General features: G+C 40.0%; 1 protein-coding gene across 2 annotated transcripts in view; it reads left to right on the forward strand.

Annotated features, from left to right (window-relative positions):
- The window catches only part of iars1 (isoleucyl-tRNA synthetase 1), a 107,216-nt gene extending 96,261 nt beyond the window's left edge, over positions 1-10,955 (forward strand). For both annotated transcript variants that reach the window (XM_082156372.1, XM_082156371.1), the window contains exons 31-34: positions 1,450-1,575; positions 3,323-3,466; positions 4,538-4,690; positions 10,664-10,955. In XM_082156372.1, the coding sequence (XP_082012498.1) occupies positions 1,450-1,575; positions 3,323-3,466; positions 4,538-4,690; positions 10,664-10,743 (503 nt within the window). In that variant the 3' untranslated portion in view covers positions 10,744-10,955. The remainder of the gene's footprint in view (positions 1-1,449; positions 1,576-3,322; positions 3,467-4,537; positions 4,691-10,663) is intronic.
- The last annotated feature ends 6,795 nt before the right edge of the window (positions 10,956-17,750 follow it).

Consider the following 17,750-nt stretch of genomic DNA (forward strand, 5'->3'; position numbering starts at 1 on the left):
TTGCCGTTTCACGTCAGTTTGGGTCGCACACTGAACTGAACTCCGGTGAACTTCAGAACAGCAGCATAAGTACCGAAATGAGCAAAATAATGATATTGTACCGTTTGAAATAAAATATGTAAGAGATAATTTACATCCAGCCGGTTGTTCTCTCAAAATACCCCGACAGGGTGATGAGGACCCCGACACGGAGCTACTCATTACACGACTACTTGCCACATAAGTAAATAGTTAAACACTAAATATTGATCGGCGTTTAAATATTTTATTAGCTCTTTAAACGCAAAGCTTGAGTGGAGAGAGCAGTTTCAGCGCGACAAGATCAAACTAGACGGACATTTAAGAGATACGGTTACAGTCATTACACTTACTACACAGCATTCCCCCACATAAACAATTATGAAGATAAGAGATATTGATTTCAGATTAAACTGTTTTAAACACCGTACCTGTTTGTATCTCATAATCCAACAGTGTACAAACAATAGTCACAAAATGGCCGCCGCTGTGTTTGTATGAAACAAGAGAGACGAGTCCACGATACTGGATGGCATAGTTAAATAACTGTACACAAAATATTGATTCGACTGAGTTTTAATAATTTATTAGCTCACTAAACGCACAACTTCTACGAATAATAACTGTTCCTAGCGAGCGTATAGCGCTGCTGACCCGGATGAGCCTGTGTTTCTGTGTTCAGTGATTGTTATCGGGAATACTATTCGGTTGTTAAGTCGTGACGTAACCACTCTCCGATAATACTCTTTCCGGGTCCAAAGTCCAGGTCCTCTCTACCTACCTACCGCTTTTGCTAGTGTTTTGGTTATTATTGAGTGTTTTTACAATGCCCGCAGTGCTGTGTCCCGTGTCGGAGCTAACTCACTTCAACCTCGTAAATCTTCTTTTTCATTGATGCCTGGACTCTACCCTTAATTATGCCACCTGAGTGATGAGCTACACTAACCACTCTGTTGGTGTTAAAGGAATTTAAACCCTTTTTGACCGCCAAGGGTGCCTCACTAAGAAGGACGTGATCGTAAATAAATTTACAGGTTCCACCGTTGTTATTTCTGGACGAGAGGAGCGCTTGGACCCAAAACGTCACGCGTGACGTCAGACTTAACAATCGGATACCGCTAGATGGCATGATTGACCAATCAGAATCAAGTATTCCATAGAGCAGTGTAATAAATAGAGATATTTTCCGGTGTTTGTACAGTGTTTGTTTGTTCCAGCGGTGTTGTGTCTCTCTGAGCTGTTTACTCTCGATCCGTTCATGTGTTTCTCTTCCATTCTATATCCATTTATATAAAAAAAAAGAAAAGAAAAAGTAGGCCTACATGCGTTAGATTAAACTGGGAAGGGTCGTAGCACTTCTATTGTTCTCATTTGTAAGTCGCTTTGGATAAAAGCTTGTGCTAAATGAATAAATGTAAATGTGTCTCTCAGAGGGAGTAGTTCTGCTGGAGAATCCCAAGGGCGACGGGATCCTGGACCTGGAGCGGCTGAAGACGGTGTGTGTCAGTGTGTTTGGACTCAACGGTGCGCCTGTGGCCATATTCAACGGGAAGACAGGTGAGATCACACACAGATTCAGATAACACTGGTACTATAAAGATGAAAGATTGTTATTTTGGTAACACTTTACATTAAGGTTCATTAGTAAACATTAATGTATTAACTAACATGAACTAACCATGAGCAATACATTAGTTACAGTATTAGTTAATCTTTGTTAATATTAGTTAATAAAAATACAGCTGTTCATTGTTTGTTCATGTTAGTTCACAGTGCGTTAACTAATGTTAACAACCTTTGATTATAATAACGTATTACTACATGTTGAAATTAACATTACCAAAGATTAATAAATGCGGTATAAGTGCAGTTCATTATTAGTTCATGTTAACTAATGTAGTTATTTTTTAGTGTTGACTTGTTAGTGAGGTTCTGGTAATTTTGACTTCCCTGCTTCGTAGATGTACTGTATATTAGGGCTGCTCCCTAATAGCTGACTAACTGTTAGTCGACTAGAAGAGGCTTTTACTAAATGTTATTAGTCGTTTAATCGCAGAAAGAAAAAAAACTCCACAGGAAGTGGCAAAATCTGTAATGGACAGATCGTTAACGACAGGAAATCCACACATTCACCCGTCATTTATCGACCTCAAATATGTCTCATCACTTAAAACATGTAAGTAGTAGCAACTTTACTAGTCCGCTCGCAGTAATGCTAACCTAGAGAAGTGTGTGCTATTATCAGGCGCATAAGTGTTTGTGTGGAGAGCATGACATACAGGCACCGGCGCGATCTCTTGAGTTTAACTTAAAATACTCCCTCATTTTTGGTCATTCAGATAAGAATAATGCAAACTTTAAAGGCTCTACCTTTATTTCTGTAAACTCACAATAACAACAAAACGTTGTGCTTTTATAAAATAGTGGCGCTTTCTATCATCTCGGTCTCAGTAAACTTGAGCGCATCACATAAATGAACCGAAACTCAGCGTATAATTAGCTTACAGACATGAGAAATATATCTATAGAAAGCTTGTAATGTCTACATTTGAATGAACAGATTCCAATGTAAAATAAATATTCTCCGATTATGTAATCCGTATGAAACGTCCACTACTGGGGAGATGACAAGTCAGCATGGTTGATTTAATCTCTGCAGCCGAAAACACAGAAAACATTACCAATAAATTATTAAAATATTTAGACGGCCTCCTTCAGTTTTTTTCACGACACATTCATAATCATTACGCTTTCCGGTGCAAGCTTTATTTGTGCATTTATGCGCTGATTAGGCTATATGTATTTTATATAGGCAATTAAAGGAGCATTATTATGATGTATGCTTTATTAATATAAACGTGCAAATAGTCAACTAATGGCTTAAATGAACGACTACTAGTCGACTAGAAAATTCTTTAGTCAAGGGCAACCCTACTGTATAGTCAAACCCAAATCTATTCAGACACCTTCAACATTTCTCACATTATCACAGTTTATTCACTATAGTTTAGAAAATGGTAATAAAATATGACAAAAACAGTCAAATCAGTTGATATTTGACTGGTTTTGTCCGTCCTTCTGTTAGACTGTCTCACACATGAATTATGGTGAATATCTGTCAGCTGTTAAATTTAACTACACAATTAGATAATACCAGTTTAGCTCAACCAAGCAAAACATGCTCAGGTCAAAGTGTCTGAATAATTTCTTCATCCTCTGAAGGTGCTAGAAGCCCATTTGTGTTCAGTCAGGTGTGTATTCAGTCAGGTGTGTGTTCAGTCAGGTGTGTGTTTGTCTCTTCCAGCGCTGCGTGCCGACGCTGATCTGATGTCTCTGAGCGGGAAGACGCTGACGGTGACCTCGGGTTCGAGTCCTACTGATTTGAGCAGCTCAGACTCTCTTCTGTGTCCATACGTCAACCTGAAGCTCATGAACGCCAGTCCAGCGGGTGAGCTTCACTCTTCACTCACTAACACACACTGAATGTTCACTCTTCACTCACTAACACACAGTGAGCTTCACTCTTCACTCACTGACACACACTGAACGTTCACTCTTCACTCACTAACACACAGTGAGCTTCACTCTTCACTCACTGACACACACTGAACGTTCACTCTTCACTCACTGACACACACTGAACGTTCACTCTTCACTCACTAACACACTGACACACACTGAATGTTCACTCTTCACTCACTGACACACACTGAACGTTCACTCTTCACTCACTAACACACAGGGAGCTTCACTCTTAACTCACTAACACAGTGAGCTTCACTCTTAACTCACTAACACACAGTGAACGTTCACTCTTCACTCACTGACACACTGAACGTTCACTCTTCACTCACTAACACACTGACACACACTGAATGTTCACTCTTCACTCACTGACACACACTGAACGTTCACTCTTCACTCACTAACACACAGGGAGCTTCACTCTTCACTCACTGACACACAGTGAGCTTCACTCTTAACTCACTGACACACAGTGAGCTTCACTCTTAACTCACTAACACACAGGGAGCTTCACTCTTCACTCACTGACACACACTGAACGTTCACTCTTCCCTCACTAACACACAGGGAGCTTCACTCTTCACTCACTAACACACAGTGAGCTTCACTCTTCACTCACTGACACACACTGAACGTTCACTCTTCACTCACTAACACACTGACACACACTGAATGTTCACTCTTCACTCACTGACACACACTGAACGTTCACTCTTCACTCACTAACACACAGGGAGCTTCACTCTTCACTCACTGACACACAGTGAGCTTCACTCTTAACTCACTAACACACAGTGAGCTTCACTCTTCACTCACTGACACACTGAAAAACATTCAAAATCTTATTGATCACAAACTTTTGAACGGCATTGTACATCTTTCACAAAGACAATCCCATGATGCATTTTAATAAGCTCAGAGAAAAATTCATCCAATATGGCGAGAGAAATGTTGAATTTGTGTGTTATTGTTGTGTGTGTGTTTTGTCCTGTAGAGTGTCAGACGGGAGATGTGGCCACGCTGCTTTTAATGAACCCAGCGGGTAAAAACCCCTTACTTTACCCTGATCTGCTGCGTGAAACTGCCAAAGTCTTCGGCCTGAGAGGAAGGAGACTGATGCTGTACGTGAATGAAGAGCTTACAGAAGGTGAGGAACACGTGATAACACATGATGATAACCTGCAGTTCACTCAATCTGTACTCCGCATGTATGGATATGAGGATTAAATCTCCCACAGTCTCCCGTTTAAAACACTATACTGATATTCAACACCTGTGAAGTTTTATTTGATGATGCCACAGCAAAAACACACTCCTTTACTTAGAAAGTGAAATATTAATATAAATCCTAGCAAAACTGACCGCTATTACTAAAATGTGACTTCGAAAAAGGGCTTGATTTCATCCATCAGGATTAATGTCAGCAAGAAAGTCGTTTCATGCATCGATTCAAGTAAACATGAAAAAAAAGATACGAATGAAGTCATCAGTGTATCTGACAGCAGCATCCATCATTAAAACATTCAGATATTACGATACAGAAGTCTTAACATACTGTATGCAATAAACCTGCACGGTTCTGGATAAACTGAGATCATGATTCTGAATAGACAACTAAACAGAATAACGTAATTTACTGTAAGTTTGGACAAAATGTTAGTGGCTGCAGTCTACTTCAAAAGTATTTGTTTCATTTGAATTAATTTGTTTGAAACATTGGTTCGAATGAATGATTCAATGACTCGCTCATAAAGACTTGACTTGTTTCATTACTGGATGAATCAGCTTTTTTGACCGAATCTCTTGAATGAATGATTCAATGACTCGCTCATAAAGACTTGACTTGTTTCATTACTGGATGAATCAGCTTTTTTGACTGAATCTCTTGAATGAATGATTCAATGACTCGCTCATAAAGACTTGACTTGTTTCATTACTGGATGAATCAGCGTTTTTGAACGAATGTCTTGTACTGAGGTAGTGATCAAAATAGAGCAAATCACCTTCTGAAAGTAACGTGACTCTTCAAATAAAGACTGTATTAATTACATTGTTACACCAGTAGGTGGCGACAAAGATAAAGGTCTTAAAAAAACGTTTTGTTATTGAATCATTCGTTCAAGATTATTCGACCAAAAATTCTGCTTCATCTAGTAATGAAACAAGTGAAGTCTTTATGAGTGAGTCATTGAATCATTCATTCAAGAGATTTGTACAAAAACGCTGATTCATCCAGTAATGAAACAAGTGAAGTCTTTATGAGTGAGTCATTGAATCATTCATTCAAGAGATTTGTTCAAAAACGCTTGATTCATCCAGTAATGAAACAAGTGAAGTCTTTATGAGTGAGTCACTGACTAAGAATAATTTATTCAAGAGATTCGTTCAAAAACGCTGATTCATCCAGTAATGAAACAAGTGAAGTCTTTATGAGTGAGTCATTGAATCATTCATTCAAGAGATTCATTCAAAAGTGCTGATTCATCCAGTAATGAAACACAAAATGTTTTCGTCAAAAACGACCGAAGAGCACAAGGGGTTTAAACAGACACAACACGTCTTTTCAAAAGCAGAAATAATTGATTTTTAATTAAACAGTCAACTGATTGATATATATATATATATATATATATATATATAATATTTTGCACTACAAGCCACACAAGTAAACTAATAATAATAATGAGTGTTTATCAGTGAATTGTCTACTACACAACAGTATTTCTCTGCTGGTAAATGGAATGCAATTCCAAATATAATATGAGCTCTAAAATTACTGAAAGAAGATGAACAAACATGAAGATAATATAATATACAGCAATATTTGATGAAAATATCTTAATAGATAATACATAATAAAATCAATAATTAAATATTTAAGAAAAAATACTAAAAGGATATAAAGTGCTATAAAGTCAATTCCATTGTAATTGTACTTCCCAACGTTCTAATCTGAATTACAGCTCTTTTCCATGTTTGCTGCTTGAGTTCTGAACAGTGCTGTCAGTTTCCCATCAGTCATCAGTGTGTGTGTGTGTTGAGGGTTGGTTTACTGGCTCACACACACTTATTCCACCCAAGGACAACCTTCACTGTTGCTCTCCAGACCTTTAGTGTCACTTGAGCAGTAAATAATCCCAACCCAATGACTGTGTGCCGGGTTACAGCGCCGCTCTAGTGCGGGACGTGCTTTACCTTCAGATTAGGGTTGAGCAAGAGAGACGAGGTCAAGGTCAATCAGTTCACCTCGAGTTATCAGGACATTCTGCATAACCGTACAGTTGTCAGGATATAAGAAGTGATGTTACACAGAGTGAGATGCTGCTCACACTTTGAATATTGAATATTAACATGCAACAGTGATTATGGTTTTACTGTGTTTGAAAAATGGTTCTGCAGGTCCTTTTGGATTTCCCTGACCTTTCTAGTCAGTTGTGATTAGTGAATAAAAAGCACATACATTTAGAGAGATTTATTAATTTATTGAGTGACATTAGATAGGGATGCACCTATATGAATATTTTGGCCGATACAGAGTCGTTCGCGAAATGACCACCAGGTGGTGCAAAGAGACATTTTGCTAAATAGTTGCAATTGCCGCATTTTGAAACATAAGTGGGGCTAATGTCAATTAACAGTAGCTTAAGGATGAAATACTACAACTATGGTAATTTCCAAATAAACCTACAACAAACATGAAAAATAAAAAAAAGAGCTATTGACATTTGCTGTACAATAATGAAACAACCTAATACAATGCTATGGCCGGGTATCACTGTCAGTCATCTCAATTTCGTGAATGATTCACAAAACACAAAAGTAATTTAGCAGATTAAAGATGAGTTTCATCACCATCTTCATTTTCTGGTGCGATCGGCTGATAATCTCCTTCAACAGCATTGTGATTGTGGTGGATTGTGAGCAAGTTTTACCAGCAATATCTCACTACAAAATGTACGCGTTCATTTGACTGATTTGATTCCCGACTTCTTGAAGCCTGGAAAATGTAGTTTGAAAGAGCCAGTGTGATCCTGCTCATGTTCTTCATCAGCAGATCAATGTTCCTGTAAAACTTCTGGAAATGAAAAACACAATGCCCATTTTTCCTCATTTTTCTTCTCATCTCGGAGCCAGAACACGATTTATCTGCAGACATCAGACTCTCGTGCTGTTTGTCCGAAACCTAACGGATCAGAAGAGAGTTTGTATTTGTGTTGTTGTTGGTGTCTTAAAGGAAGTGGGTCGTATCCCAGGAGCCTCTTCTGTTCTCCTAGACATACAGATGAAGATGGCAGATATCTGTCACACCGCAGACGCCAGACTCCCATGATTCCATCACCGGCCAGTGAATAAAGAAACGTGTTCAGTCGTTCATACTGTGATTTGTGAAAATACCCAAATACGCTCATATACGCGTATATAGAGACTGAAATATCTCAGACACTGTGCCAGAAATCACATACTGTGTAGATTCGGTTTCAAACTTTGTGACCCATATAGAGGGTATATGCATTGAAGTCGCTTTCCCGCGGGAACACACTCCCTCATCCGGACTGAGTGTCAGAAGAGCTGCGGAGTGACTGGATTTAATAGAGGAAACTGCGAAAACACGAGGAAAACCAACGATTATCAGTTTAAACTAAAGGTTGGACTCGATATAGTGTTTCTTACACCTTATCAAAGATCCAGTGATCATGGATATCGACATGCAGCAGGAATCGTGTTTCCTCACATTTATATGAGCCTGATTTCAACGCCGGGGAAATACATAAAGCAAATTTGCCTGTGAACGCTTTATATAAATACAATATAAGTCTAAATCCATGTGATCACTCATATCAGTGTTATATATCATCATATCGCCAGCCCTAACACTTGTGTAGTTTTTAGTCAGTGTTTATTTAAAAACATCCAATTACGCAGAATATACCATGGTAAATATTTAATTGATGAGTTGCCAATATAATATATAACAATACAATATGAAGGGTATGATTTTACCCCTAAATTCATCATATTGACACGCAATGATAACTGCAAATCCAGCTTTCTCTGCCTGGATCCAGTTGTTTCTGTGAATTGCAGCGATTCATTTGCTTCTCTGTTCTGTAGCTTCAGGAAGTCTGTAAAAATACCTCAGATTTCTTGTCAAATCTAGTTGTACAGTCGATCTCAAAGCTCTTTCCTGTTATAAATGTGTTTTGTGTGTTTTTCATGTCATTCACACTGAAAACCAATGATGCCACTCAGTGTTTCTGCCTCTCAGTGTGTGTAACCACAGTCACTCCAGCCGACTGTGACGTCACACACATAACCTCTATAAAAAGTAGGTTTTATATAGTATAACTGTGTAGTATGAATGAAATCCGGATGTACTGCATCCCATGCCTGCGGGACCTAGGCCTGACGACAGCTGTTTCACTACATTGGCATTTAAGATGACATGACTTTAAATAACTTTTTGTTTTTCAACATGTTTTTTAAGAACACCTTCTACCTTTACAAAATTAATCTGAATATTATTTCGTTTTTATATGTTGTCGAATATGGTTTTATGACTCTAAAAGAAATTAATATATCAAAAGGCAAAAGCAGATCTGGCATGGAGTGAGTGACTTGACACTGGTTGAGGACCAGCATCTCAGAACTCATTTGACACTCATTTAATGCATGTTCACTCAGACGTCGGTGAAAAAGATTAAATGTAGATGTCTTGATTAAAGCATTCATCGGCATTAGGGGCTGTTCACACAGAACGTCTTTTCCCATTCCACTCTGCTTTTCCATTGTTGTTCAGTGTGAACGCACTAGCCGTGTTTAACTGTTGCGCTCGCGTCTCGCGCATGACACAGCGTTCTCAAAATGCAGCGCTCAAGTTCAAATATGTTAAACTTAAGTGCGCCTCGAGACCTTGCGTTTTCCCCCGTTCCAATCCCCGGGGTTGGGCATCTTGCGTTTTCGCTTTGAAAAATTATGCATTCTGTGTGAACCAACTCCTGAGCGTCTATCATAAGATGCAGATTTTTGTGCTGTGTTTTTAAAATTGATCATGAGTTCTGAGTGTTCTCACATAACTCTGTCCTCATTCATTTGTATGTTCTTCTTTTTGTTTGGGCTTTTTAATATTAGGATTTTGTTTAAAATGCTCTACCAGCACCACCCTGCAATATTAAGCCACGCCCCATTAAGCCCCGCCCCAGCACACCCTGCAATATCAAGCCACGCCCCATTAAGCCCCGCCCCAGCACACCCTGCAATATCAAGCCACGCCCATTAAGCCCCGCCCCCAGCACCACCCTGCAATATCAAGCCACGCCCCATTAAGCCCCGCCCCCAGCACAGCCTGCAATAAAGCCACGCCCCATTATGCCCCGCCCCCAGCACCCCTGCAATATCAAGCCACGCCCCATTAAGCCCCGCCCCAGCACCACCCTGCAATATCAAGCCACGCCCCATTAAGCCTCGACCCCAGCACCACCCTGCAATATCAAGCCACGCCCCATTAAGCCCCGCCCCAGCACCACCCTGCAATATCAAGCCACGCCCCATTAAGCCCCGCCCCCAGCACCACCCTGCAATATCAAGCCACGCCCCATTAAGCCCCCCCAGCACAGCCTGCAATAAAGCCACGCCCCATTATGCCCCGCCCCCAGCACCCCTGCAATATCAAGCCACGCCCCATTAAGCCCCGCCCCAGCACCACCCTGCAATATCAAGCCACGCCCCATTAAGCCCCGCCCCAGCACCACCCTGCAATATCAAGCCACGCCCCATTAAGCCCCGCCCCAGCACCACCCTGCAATATCAAGCCACGCCCCATTAAGCCCTGCCCCCAGCACCACCCTGCAATATCAAGCCACACCCCATTAAGCCCCGCCCCAGCACCACCCTGATCAAATATGTTCCCGCGGCTATACTGCATCCATCATGTATCTTTGTGTCGCTTCACTGCCAATCACAAATCCTTTCCTCCTGTCCAATGGATGCGCACTTCAGAATCTCAGCAGAAGTAGGACATCCGGGAACTTTTCGCCTGCCGTTTTTTAAGCAGGGAAGTCATTGATTTCAGACTTGCTTAATTAGTACCAATGTTCAGTTTTTCTGCATTCTGTGTTTTCAGAGCTGATGGCGTCCTCTCTGAAGACTCTAAACACCAAGACCCTGTACGTCAAAGTTCTTCCCACAACAGCAGAAGCGTAACCAGATCATCCTGCGTCTCATAAAGGTCCTGATCATGTCTATTCGTCCTGATGTTCCTCACGCTTTCTGGGTTTGCTGTTGGAAAAGGGAAAGAATGTAATGATCTGATAAATCAATGTTTGCTGATTGAGGGTATTGAAGATTCAGACACTTTCTGTAACTAAAGCATGTGGCAAAGCTTTTAATAAACCTTTAGGTGCAAATAAAGCCTATGAATCGTTCATGTATCATTCTCTTCAGAACGGCACTGCGATGACAACACGTGCATCCAATCAGTGAACAAATGCTGTAAAAGTGTTTCTTAATATATAGTGGTAGATCAGAGTTAAACTCGCCCTCATGTCGTTTCAAAATGCACAAGACTTGAAGAAATCTTTAATGAAACCTGAGAGATTTCTGTCCCTCTGTTGGAAGTCCATTCACCCGAAATGTTCACGCTTCAAAAATTCATAAAGACATGGTAAAAGTATAATCCTTGTGGCTTCTGAAGAGTCACGATCGCGTTATATGTTAAACAGATTTAATTTAGGCTTTTATTCGCATATAAACATGGATCAATGCACATATATTGCTGGAAATGGAAGGACAGCTGTACTTGCTTGATGCATAAAAACAAGCATTGGTTCTCGCTCGTCAAACGGGCGTGTTTGAGCATCCATTGACCGTGTTTGATGTGCGTTTGTGTTTTGAAGATGAAAGAAAGTTGTGATTTTGGAACGACATGAGGGCGGGTAAATGACAGAATTTATATTTGTGGGTGAACTGTCCCTTTAAGGTTTGATCAAACTGATCATTTCACTAAGAGGTGAGTGAGTTGTTTCTGAGTTGAGTTGTTTTGCGGTCAAAAACGCAATTCGGGCAGAACTAGATTTCCTGGAGGACAGAATTCGTATTTCACAGACGTACTTTGTGACTTTAATCCTGTCTGAATCTGCCAGGTCTGTTTTTCTCATGCAACCTCTGTAAACATTCCAGAGCAAATCACCTACTGTTTTTCTGCCAGTGAAATCTAATCCCGTCCGAATGTATTACCCAACGCTTCTGCACGCTAATCTTCTGCACACTGCACCTTTAAATATCTGACGAAGGAGTGATGCAATCAGAAGAGAGCCAAATGACTGACACTTGGCCATTTTAATATTAGCGTCAGGAAAAATACATGTCTAGATTTCTCTGCTCATTTACATGGTTTTATTATAAGCTGACACTTCTATAGACTCGCGTTGTTTCGAGAGCTAGCTAGGCAAGGCAAGGCAAGTTTATTTATATAGCACATTTCATACACAATGGCAATTCAAAGTGCTTTACATAGAAGAAATTAAAATAATGAAAAGAAATAAGAATAATTAAAACAGTTTAGAAAAATAAAATAAAATACAGTACTTTTAAAAAATAAAAAAGAATATTTATTATAGATCTTTCTTTCAAAGGATTCCCTTAAGACTTAAATCTTTCAACCTTCTTTTAACCTTCAATCTTCTTACGACTTCCATCTATCAACTTTCCTTTAACTTTCTTTTCTCCCTCATTTACTCACACGTTCTTTTCACTTTCTTTAGCACTGCGTTCACATTCTCTCTCAGACGAAAACTTTAATATCGTCATTTAAATACTGTTCTACTTTCAAACCCACATTAATCACTTTCACATTATCACCTTCTGAGTGGGCATTTACAGTTTCGGGCTAAATGCCCTGCTGACATAGGAGAAATTAAAATAATTAAAAGAAATAAGAATAATTAAAACGGTTTAGAAAAATAGAGTAAAATACAGTACAGTACAAACAGTCGGACGAACAGCGGCACAGTGCTCATTCAGTAAATGCACAGCTAAACAGAAGTGTTTTGAGTCTGGATTTGAATGTGACTACTGTAGGAGCACATCTGATCTCTTCTGGAAGCTGGTTCCAGCATAATAGCTAAAAGCAGACTCACCATGCTTAGAGTGAACCCTTGGTATTTCTAGCTGATATGATCCTAATGATCTGAGTGATCTGTTGGGTTTATATTCAGTGAGCATATCTGCAATGTATTGAGGTCCTAGGCCATTGAATGATTTATATACCAGTAATAATACTTTAAAATCAATCCTAAATCTAACTGGGAGCCAGTGTAAAGACCTGAGGACTGGTGTGATATGTTCATATTTTCTGGTTCTGCTCAGAATCCTGGCGGCAGCGTTCTGTATGAGCTGCAACTGTCTTATGGTCTTCTCTCAGTGGCTAGTTAAAAACGCCACTGAGCTTTCTTCTAGAAAAATGTTCTTTGGGTAAAATGCAGCAGAAACATCAGCCATCTCTTTATCCAAAACAAGGGCCAGAGCATTGTGTCCACATTTTTATTTTCAGAAACACACTAGGTGCGTTTCCATTACAGATTTGCGCAAAACTCTTGTTTGTTTTTTTTTCTCCTTTTTTTCTTCTTCTAAATGTCGACAAAAAACCGGTGTTATGCGACCAAAACTTCTCGCGATAATCATTCCAAAAATCATAGCAACGGACGTTGGTAGGTTTATGCATCTCAGCCACCGCACTGGCCATTATTATTAATCAAAGGTGACGTAGGCATGTTATCCCAGCATTAATGGCAAGGAAAGACCCTTAGCCTAACCTTAGACCCTTAGAGAGCGGCACATATGAGGAGTTTCTGGGTGTTTCTCCCTCAGATCTGCTTCGAGGCATTTTTTTGAGGTTTAGAATCCAGTATTCCTGTAATTCATTTGTCTTTTATGAATTTAAGAACTCTGTCTCGTATTCTGTTCAAACACACCGCATCATCTACGTCAGGTGACCTGTAAATGCACAAAAACTGTTTCCATTGCAGTTTTGTGAAATATTTCTTTTTCGAATTGCCTGAAAAACCTCCTCATACGAGCGGAAAAACTTTTTTGCGATAAATGGGAGTTTTTGCGAAACTGACGTGTTTCCATTGGCCGTATTTTTTATTCGCAATTTCAATTTGCGCAATTTGTAGGATAATGGAAACGCGGCTACTGTCTACGAAATCAGATGCTAATAACTAGGGATGCACCGATATGACATTTTTGACCGATACGATAACCGATAATTCTTTATATTTTGAAAGTAACCGATATATTGTAACTGAGTTTTTATATAATTTTTGAGAGGCTGATTACAAAAACAAAAGTCTCACCATTAAAAGTCATGTCCCAAACACTCAATTATAAAGTTCTCATAATTTTATGTAGCCGATATGAAAGACTTGTGCTGCACTTTTTTTTTTTTTTATTCCAATCATATTTCAAGCAGTTCATAATCATCATGTTGAACAGTGCACATCTGAAGCGTCTCAGCTGGAGGAGATAATACATTATTTATCAGCTTTAATATATTTGGCCAAATGTTCTTATTGCTAACGATAACATTAAAAATTAACATATATCGTCCGATACCGATATTTTGGCCGATATATCGTGCGTCACTAGTAACACTTCGGCGGATATAAGCATCTCGACTGAATTAAAGAAACGCTGCTTCACCGAAGCGCACTGAAAGCCTGATGTTAGCTCGATGTTTTCAGAAGAGTTCATGGCATTTTCTGCTAAAAACACCTTATATTGGAGCTGCTGCTTTGAGTTCATTCCTGCTCTTCTCATTAATTCACATTAATTCAGTGAGCTTATTGGTTTGTAAAGGTTAAACTGTTTTGAAGTTCTCACAGTGTCTTAAAACTGCTGAAAGATGCTGAAAAACATAGGCTGTTTACATTCATAACTTCTGTTTCAATTGGACTGAATTCATTCCGATTGATGAATCTGAACGAAGTGTTTACATGAACGCTAAACGTGATCGGGTTGATGCGCACCTTTATGTCAGAAGCTTCAAATCGGGATATATTTCTTGACACACGCACACTGCACGAATATACAGAGTTTCCCGCTGTTTGCGCATAATAACTATTCTCCTACACTGGTTCTTTATTTGTTTTAAACAGCAGACTTAATATTGATCCATTTCTGGTCATAATTTGGAGACGATGAGCACATGAACCGCTGTGCCGCTGCTTATATTGATCGTCTGTGGATGAGAGAAACACTGGTGGGACGTTGCTCCACTTCACAGACACAGGGAAAGGAGGATTATAGAATGACGGGACACTCGTTTATACGACACTTTATTCATCAGGAGAACAGCTCGTTCTGTCATACGGCATTACACTATTTCTACATCACTGCACGTGCGCAGTCCTTCAGTTTCGGTCTCAGTCCGATCAAGTGTTCACATGTTCTCTTGATCGGATTAGAAAAGGAATAAACCCCCTTTCAATCCGATCGAAATCCCAGTCGGATCGAGCTCAATGTGATCGATTAAGGTGTTTTACATGAAGGCTTCAGTCCGATTGAGCCGCTAATCCCATTACTGACGGATTATTTGGTTTCATGTAAACGTAGCCAGTGAGAATCCATGAAATGTCTGAAGATGTGATGTTCTCTGACGGCGCCACCAAACAGGCCCAAAACCCAAACCTCATCTGTCCATCTGCCATCTCCTCTGTCCGTGGTTGAGTGGGATTATCCCTGAATCGCAGTGACTTGGTCTTTTGCTGCCACTGTGGCTGAGTGAATATTAAACAAACCTTCACCATCTGTTCTCTCTGGAGGAGCTCAGAGCGGCCAGTCCTCCATCTGCTACACACTCTCACTTATAATTCAACTACTGAGAGAATCCCGCATGGACAGAAACCTGCCACTCTCCTCGGTCTCTGATCCGGTTGTTGAACATCTTCAAGTGTGCTCGAAAACCTCTGGATTGTGTTTACACTGACGGATTTACAGAGGAAGCCTGGAGACATCACACTGAGATGAGCGTCAAAATGCAGACTCTCTCACCACAGGTTTATGGAAGAATTAATGTGTTAACCGAAGTATGAGCTGCACATTTCTGCACTTAAAGGCGCAGTGTGTACGTTTTAACGGCATCTAGTGGTGAGGTTGTGAATTGCACCCAACAGAAGTTACGGTGGTCGACAGGAAGTGATGTCGTCGTCTGAGACAGCAGAGAGAAGCCAATTAAGCAATGAGGTTTATTTACAAAGATATAAGAAATTATACTTGCTTAAGTATTCAATAAAACAATGTTATTGCAAATATTATTGTTACTTGTTCATCATTGTGTCAGTGTTTTATTTGCTGACTTTAATAACAGTGACGAAACGCGCTCTGTAGTAGTTTGTCCGTTTAGGGCTCCTGTAGAAACATAGTGGTGCAAAATGGCGACTTAACATGTAAGTGGACCCTGTAGGGTAATATGTAATATGTAAGGGTGTGTGTAGATGGCAATGGCTCATTCAAAGGTAATAAAAACATAACAGTTCATTATGTGTTTATACACCACTGAAAACATAGTTATGTATATGATATTGTATTTCTGTCAACAGATCCTCCTAAATATTACACAATGCACCTTTAAAAGTGACAAATGACGCTCCTTTTCACTATTGTTACGAACCCCTGTTGTTAAAATGCTCGTTTCAAAAGGGTTCAGCAACATAAAAGGAGACGCAAGGCAAAGAGCAGTTTAAAACATTTATTATAGGACTAATAAATGACTGACCAAATCACGTCTCTCAATTTTTCTCTCTCCACATGTAACACACATTTACTCTACACTAAAGTCAACATAGACATAACAAACACTAACAAGTAGAACAAAATAGTAGCACAGTACAAAGAACACAGCTTGAGTTGCTCAGCGGCTAGGCATCATGACACGCACGGAGTTCACCGTTGCGTGTCTCACCCTCCTTCACACTCCACTTATATGCTCAGCACGAGCCATCAGAGCAACGGGCCACAGGTGCGCAAGGGCGGAGCCTACACTCAGAAAGAAACCTCAATTAGAAGACGAAACAAACACACACAAAAATACACAGGCAACACCCATAAGGCTGAGGCCGTAACACTATATGTAATATAATCTCTGGTGTCCCCAGAATGTGTCAGTGAAATTTCAGCTCACAATTCCCCCCAGATCATTTATTATAGCTTGTCAAATTTGCCCCTTTCTGGCTGTGAGCAAAAACTTGCCGTTTTTGTGTGTCCCTTTAAATGCAAATGAGCTGCAGCTCCGCCTCCGTTCAGAAGAGGGCGGAGCCTTTACACGAGCTTCAGATACTCCAAACAGGCGAATCTCACTCATCCAGAATCCCAGAATAACCAGTAGCGAGTGCAGCCTTACGGAGAGAGTTTCACTTTGAGACGCTCCAGGACGTTTCTGAATGGTTAGTGGAGACATTTATGTAGTTTTTGTGGAGTTACATTAATTCATCTCATCGACTTGCATGTACCGTCATGTTTAACTTTTACACAAGTTGACAGTTGAGGTCTTTATAAGACATAAGATATCTTTATAAGACAGCTGTGACATTTTTTGGTCAAAATACCACAAGGATGAAGCCTGAGCGAGAAATGAAAAGCTTTGCTGGAACTTTTGCCATTGCGTTAGGACTGGTCTCTGTTGTCGCTTGCGAAACCAGATGTCGGCGCAGTGTGTGTGTAAACGTGCAGATTAAGGGCCGGTAATATTATAATAAGATCCTCTTCATACGTCAGAAGGGGAGCGAAATGCTTGCAGAAAAAGGCTAGCCAAAACAAAGTTACTGGGTTTCACTTTTCACGTTTTCTGGGTTGGTAGAAGCATCAGGGACCTGATTATAGCACTTAAACACGGGAAAGTCAGATTTTCATGATTTGTCCATTTTAAAGGAATAGTTCACCCAAAAGAAAAATTTTCATCATTTACTCACCCTCAAGTTGCTCCAAACCTGTGTGATTTCTTTCTTCTTCTGCTGTACACAAAAGAAGATATTTTGAAGAATATGGGTCACGGGACAGTTGATGGATCCCATAGTATGGGGGAAAAATACTCAACTGTTTGGTTTCTGACATTCTTCAAAATATCTTCTTTTGTGTTCAGCAGAAGAAAGAAATTCACGCAGGTTTGGAACAACTTGAGGGCGAGTAAGTGATGACAGAATTTTCTGTTTTGG

The sequence above is a fragment of the Leuciscus leuciscus genome, assembly GCF_965113295.1.
Source record: "Leuciscus leuciscus genome assembly, chromosome: 23".
NCBI classification, from domain to species: Eukaryota; Metazoa; Chordata; class Actinopteri; order Cypriniformes; family Leuciscidae; genus Leuciscus; species Leuciscus leuciscus.